At 33.9% G+C, this 6,250-nt stretch overlaps 1 protein-coding gene across 1 annotated transcript in view; it reads left to right on the top strand.

The window, feature by feature from the left end:
* LOC104915132 (contactin-associated protein-like 4) overlaps nucleotides 1–6,250 on the top strand; it is a 248,871-nt gene that overhangs the window by 4,210 nt on the left and 238,411 nt on the right. The window contains exon 4 of the mRNA XM_010725847.2: nucleotides 4,242–4,389. Coding sequence (XP_010724149.2) covers nucleotides 4,242–4,389 — 148 coding nt within the window. The remainder of the gene's footprint in view (nucleotides 1–4,241; nucleotides 4,390–6,250) is intronic.

Below are 6,250 nucleotides of genomic sequence, written 5' to 3'. Positions count from 1 at the left end.
AAAAAAAGAGAGAGATAGAGGAAGAAAGCCATAATTTAAGTTTAGTTTGGAAGGGAATTCTGGAGTTGCAACACTCCTGCTCAAGCAGGACCACTTAGTCCCAGAAGCCCAGAGGAACACATGCCCAGATGCATTTGAATATCTCCAGAGAGGGAGGATCCACATTCTCTCTGGGCAACCTGTGTCAATAATCAATCTTATGCAAAGAAGGGTTTCCTGATATTCAGAGGGAACCATCCTGGGTTTGAATTTGTGACCCTGCCACTTCTTCCGAGTTTGTATGCAAATGAGTCTGTTGCAGACTCATTCTCCTTTAAAGAAATTACTTCCCAAATTTCACTTTTCACTTATACTTAAGCATGTAGTATTTATTCTAGGAAAAGTCACAGAGACAGAAATCTTTCTGTTTAAATAGAGAACTGCTTAGAGAAAACTGCAGTGATTTGAGTCTAGGAGGAGGAAGTTTTTTATATAAGAATTCAACCTGACTTTTGTCTGAGTGCTGTCATGCTTTCTTCAGATTTTCCTGAGTGTTAATGATACTGACAAGTTTTGGGTTTTTTTTTTCCCCAATGTTTTGACATTTATATAAATGTCTTTCTTAAGTAGGATTTTGGCTGGTTAATTTATTTATTTATTTATTCTGTTAATTACAATGTATGTGCAAATATTTCTTTAGAAGATTATGTGTTTTGTTGGTTAATATTTTCAGTGAAGTATAATATTACTACTTACAAATGTGTAAAGAGGATGCTGGAAAATAAATGTCAGTAATAATAATGTATAAACACACACATATGCTTATATTCCTGCCTACGTCACTATGAAAATAACACCTCCTACTTATTTCCAAAGCACTTCAGTAGATACAAAGACAGTGAAGCAGTTCCATTTGATAGAGCAATTTCTCAGCTACAAAAAACTATTTTTCAACATAATTTCTACCATCAGTTGATCAACACTGATGAGCTAGTTGAGATGCTCTTCATTTCATAATGTTACAGCTGTGCATGATTTCTCGCTCCAATTTATTGGAGGGAGAGGAGGTTCTTTGATATTGTGTACCCGACAAGAGATTAAGAAACAATGGTTCAAATGTTGGTCAAAATGGTTTATTACAAATCTTAATCAGAGAGATGGGAAAGAGAGGCTAGCATCTATGTGGCTGACCAGAACACCTTGTTGTGCTGCTATCACCACTGTGAAATGTACCACCTACTGCCTCACTGTGTGATATTGACTGTTGGGTCTCCATAAATATTTAGCAAGTGTCAGTGAATGTCAATGGGTGCCATTTTTTTCTGCATGGAGGAATTCAATGACACACCTTTGCTTCATATGCACTTCCATGTCAGCCATCATTTTGATTGACTCTGCTATCATTTACCGCAGGCAACAAAATGTAATGCAATATTGGCAGGAAGGTTCAACCTCTACTGCCATATCATCAGCATGCTGTTCATGGATCAACAAAATAAAATAGGAGGCATGACTTTCAGAGAAGCCCTCATGTATATGTGATTGTGTATATACAAATATATATGTTTGTGTTCGTGTGTGTACAAAAGAAGTGATGCACAAAGCAATTGCTTACTACCCACCTCCTGATGTCCAGCCGGTCCCCAGTCACAGGCTGCTCTTCCAGCAAACTCCCCTTAGTTTTGTGGGTTTTTTTCGTGCTATGTCATATGCTGAAATTATGAAGTATGAATATTTGGCTCTGTGCAGCAAAACTCAAAAACTAAAACATCAGTGTGTTATCAACATATCAACATATAGTTCAAATAGTTTAGAGACAAGACTTGCTACAGTATTTTACAGCCACTAGCAGTATTTTACAGCCAACAGAGCTATGACTCTTCATAAATCATTAATTATGGTCTGAAGAATCTTTGATCATTTTATGGGATTACAGAATCATAGAATGGCTTGAACTGGAAGGGACGTGAAGGATCACCTAGTTCCAATTCCCCTTCTTGGGTGAAATTGCTAGACACCATATCCTTGAAAACCTCCAGTGATTGGGCATCCACAGCTTCCCTGGACAATCTGTTCCAGTGCCTTTCTACGCTCATAATAAAGAATTTACTTCCAATATAATTCTATTTTCAAAGTTTAAATCCCATTATCTTTAGTCTTATCACTACATTCCCTAACATGCTCCCTCTCCAGCTTTCTTATATGTCCCCTTTAATTACTGGAGGAACCTACTATGCTCTTCAGGCTGAAAACATTTAATTCTTTCAGCCTGTCTTCATAAGAGAAGTGTTCCCATCCTCTGATCATCAGAAATTATCAGTAACCTACTGGCATTTCTCTTCCCTTCCTGACTCTTTCTGCCCAGAGAAGTTGTAGATGCTCCATCCTCGGAGGTGTTAAAGACTAGGTTGAATGGGGCTCTGGACAAACTGATCTAATGGTTGGTTTCCTGGTCTGTGGCAGGGAGATTGGAATTATGTACTCTTTATGGTCCTTTGCAACCTAAACCATTCAGTGGTTTCTTTGATATTATAAAAGTATTGATTTATAAATTATCTGCTTTTAATTTTTTAAGGAGTAGTTTTAATTACTTCTAGACTATTATTGAAGCAAAACCGTGTTTTTTAAACACATGAAACACAAGTGTACAGTACAGTAAAAATCAGTTGAAGTGCATTTTGTTTTCAAAACTTCTGTAATTTTCATGAAGTGGCTGACTTTTGAAAATGATTTTGAAAAAAATTGAAATCTAAATCAGGCACTTCATTTGCTCAGAATATTTGAGTTTGCCAGGCCTTCATTCTGGTTCAGACTACAGATTAACAGGCAGTTACACTGGCAGTTACATTTATTACAGACTACAAATAGTGATTTAAAGGTTTAAGAAGCCTGAATGGGATTCACCCTTTAAGCAGTAGGCCTTCTCTGATGTTTGTTATAGAGTGTTTCTTGCTTTGCTCACCATGATAGCAAAATGATAGACTGTGAAGCTGTCATGTAAATATTGTAGTGAATAACTCATTGCTTCTTACTAGCTTCATAGTTTAGCTGTAATGAGACTGTACACTAGCTATTTTTTTCCTCTTTTTTTTTTCTGTTGAATGCTTAGAGATAAAAATTTGTAAGAATTTTAGAAGTACAAAAAAGATAGATTCACATAAGGGAGTACATAATGAATGAAATGAAGCAGAGTTCCATTACAGAAAACTGCATAAAAAGTGAACATGGACCTTTCGGTTTCTATACACTTCTGCAGTCACAAATTCTGTTGCCAGTTTCTCTAGGGACAATATTGTACATACACATTGAAGCATGTGGTCATTTTTATTCCTGTTTATCAAAAAATTCAGATAGCTTTTTCTGTTTATCAGACACTTTAAGCCCACAAATTTTAATACAAATCCTTTCTGCTTATCATATAACAAATAGGCAGTGAGAAAATCAAGCAAACAAACAAACAAACAAACAAAACAAAATCAACACAGCCCTTGACCTCCAAAAACAAAACCTACTACAAAAAATAAACACAAACCAACAACAAGCAAACTACCAAACCAACTCAACAATATAAACACTACCAACAAAAAAGCAGCCTGAATGTAACCAGCAAAACCAAATATATTACATATTCTTCAAGATATTACTAAAGTTCATGATGACAATTCCTTATATTTTTATATTCTTATCTTTCCTAAATATTTATTTACTTTACTTTGTATAACAAAGGTAAAATCAATCTTATCTGTTAAATACAGCCAAAATATTTTCTACAGTAAGGCTTTTTGTTCTCTGCCTTTGGGAAAACTTTGAATTATAAATTGGAGTACTAAATTAAAATCTTTTAACAGTCCTTTTGCTTCATTACATGGAAACCAATGTCTAAGCCAGTCTTTGCACATCACAGCCTGCAATTATAAGCAGAACATCTCAGATTCAGCAAACTCCATCTTTTAGATTTTAATGAAATTGTGATGACCTTTAGGTAAGAGCAAATCATAGAGTTGCTCTATTATGCCAGGGCTTTCTATGCAATTTGGAAAGGAATATTTCTTTTGGGAAATGGTATTTCATTTTCATAAAGTTTAGAATTTTTATGGATCTTAATGGATGTAATATCAGTACTAAATAGACAGCTGATCAGGAGAAGGAATCAGATTTTATTCCTGTGGAATTCATTGAACATTTTATTCCTGTGCAGTTCAGTAATTCTAGTTTTGTATTCAATATGAATTCAAATAACTTGATTTTTCATTTTCTTCTAGGCCATTTCTGGAAACACAAATGCAGACAGTGTTGTATATTATAAGCTTCAGCATTCCATTAATGCAAGATTTCTCCGCTTTGTGCCTTTGGACTGGAATCCCAGTGGTAGAATTGGTATGCGCATTGAAGTGTACGGATGCACATACAGTAAGCATTTTGCCAAATCAGCTAAATTAAACAATTTTTCATTGTGGTCTTTTACTATCTGAATTACAGTTAAAAGTAGATTTCTAAGCTTAGTTTTAATATTGAATATGATTTTTTTCTTTTTTTTCTGCATTCTCTTACAGCATATTTTCCACCTTCTCCCTTGTTGGAATTAATGGCATAGACATTACTTACTAAATAATTTGCTACAAACTCTTTATATGATATTTTTAAAAACTGTATCTTGTTATGATATGCTTTCTCCCTGAAAGAAAGAATGTGGAAAATAGTTAGATTTGAATGTATATAACCTTGATCCTGATAGAATAGGAAAGAAGGATATATACTAAGAAGTATAGCATATTTTTAATATATTTCAAATATGCTATTTGTTTAAGTGGTACATTTAGCATAGCTTTTATTTCACTAAAAATATTAGTAACTAGTTATTAGCATTGGAGAAGTAAAGGTATGGCTGTTACAGTTACACTGATTTGCTGGACAGTATAACTTTCCCTACTGTCTACCCACTATATTTCTTCATTCCTGGACTTTCAGAAAGAACTTATCAAGATGTTTGTTAAACATTTCAGTTTTAAACAGTCTTTTTAACTGACTATTTTATTCTTTGTTTTCAATTTCAACTTCTACATTTAAGTCATTCTCTTCTTGGTTAGTCTACTCTGCATATTCTCCATGTAATTCTCTTTTACATCTGATCATTAGTATGCAATCTATCACTTTCAATTTAATATCAGAAAAACATCTTTCTAATGCAGCTTTGTAAAATGACTAAAGAGATATGATCAAAGTATATTGAAAGTCTCAAACAGCAGGAGATTAGGTCATTTCAGAAATTAGATGAGTAGGCTCACTACAGAGCAGAGGGCTTATGCCTGGAGAAGGGTAGAGAAATTTACCTAACTTCTCAGTGATGTCTTTCTGGAGTTTGGAAATATTACTTATTCTTAGGACAATCCAATAATCCTGTTTTAGCTGAGAAATTCTGCCAAGATTCAAATTGCCCTCCACAATTTTGTGTGCCAAGACTACTAAAATGAGACTGAATAGGTGACTGGAATCTTTCATTTCGAGCTGAAAACTCATCTAAGACCCTTTACCTCTTCTCTGATATGACTGATTTTTTTCTGTCATTGCACTTTGCTAATGTACAATCAGCTTCATTTATTCCTAGACCTTACCTTAAGTATTTAGAGACATTTATGTCCATACCAAAACTCTTGCTCACAAAATATTCCCAACCTGAAACTCACACTTTTCCACCTTCCTGGAATCAAGATTTTCATAGTACTTTCCACTCCTATCGTTTTCTCTATTACATTTTGATATTATATCTGATGGCTCTATTTCTGTGATATCTCTATAGCATGCTGCCAATAGAAAATGTACCAATTACTATGCAGAAAACAAAACAGCATCCATGTCATGAAAAACTATAAGACTTATACAATAAGGACTTACATAATTCATGTATGTGTCTGTGTTTTGAGGGTGGATAGGAACTACTTTAGAAGAAGATAATGTTTTGGGTTTTTTTTCTGTATTTTACTTATCTGGCAAGCAAATTTTTCTATTGATAACTCATGAAAGAAAATTAATAATAATTCCTTTTTCTTCTAAGCTTAGTTTGAATTAAGAAAGCATTTTTACTTCATCTATTATGCACTCCAGAAAAGCAATTAAAGAATTTCATGTTATTACAAATGCGGAAGCTTTTTTTAAGCTGGTTAAATTTTTCTCTCTATTAATGATGTGGTGTAGTCTTGATTTGTTTCTTTTTTAACAACTATTTGAGTTCAAACTGAATTGCAGACTGTCCGCTTACTTTATTTAAAACATT

This window comes from Meleagris gallopavo, chromosome Z (genome assembly GCF_000146605.3).
Source record: "Meleagris gallopavo isolate NT-WF06-2002-E0010 breed Aviagen turkey brand Nicholas breeding stock chromosome Z, Turkey_5.1, whole genome shotgun sequence".
Lineage (NCBI taxonomy): Eukaryota > Metazoa > Chordata > Aves > Galliformes > Phasianidae > Meleagris > Meleagris gallopavo.
The sequence above is the reverse complement of the archived record's forward strand: the minus strand, read 5'-3'. Positions and strand labels throughout refer to the sequence as shown.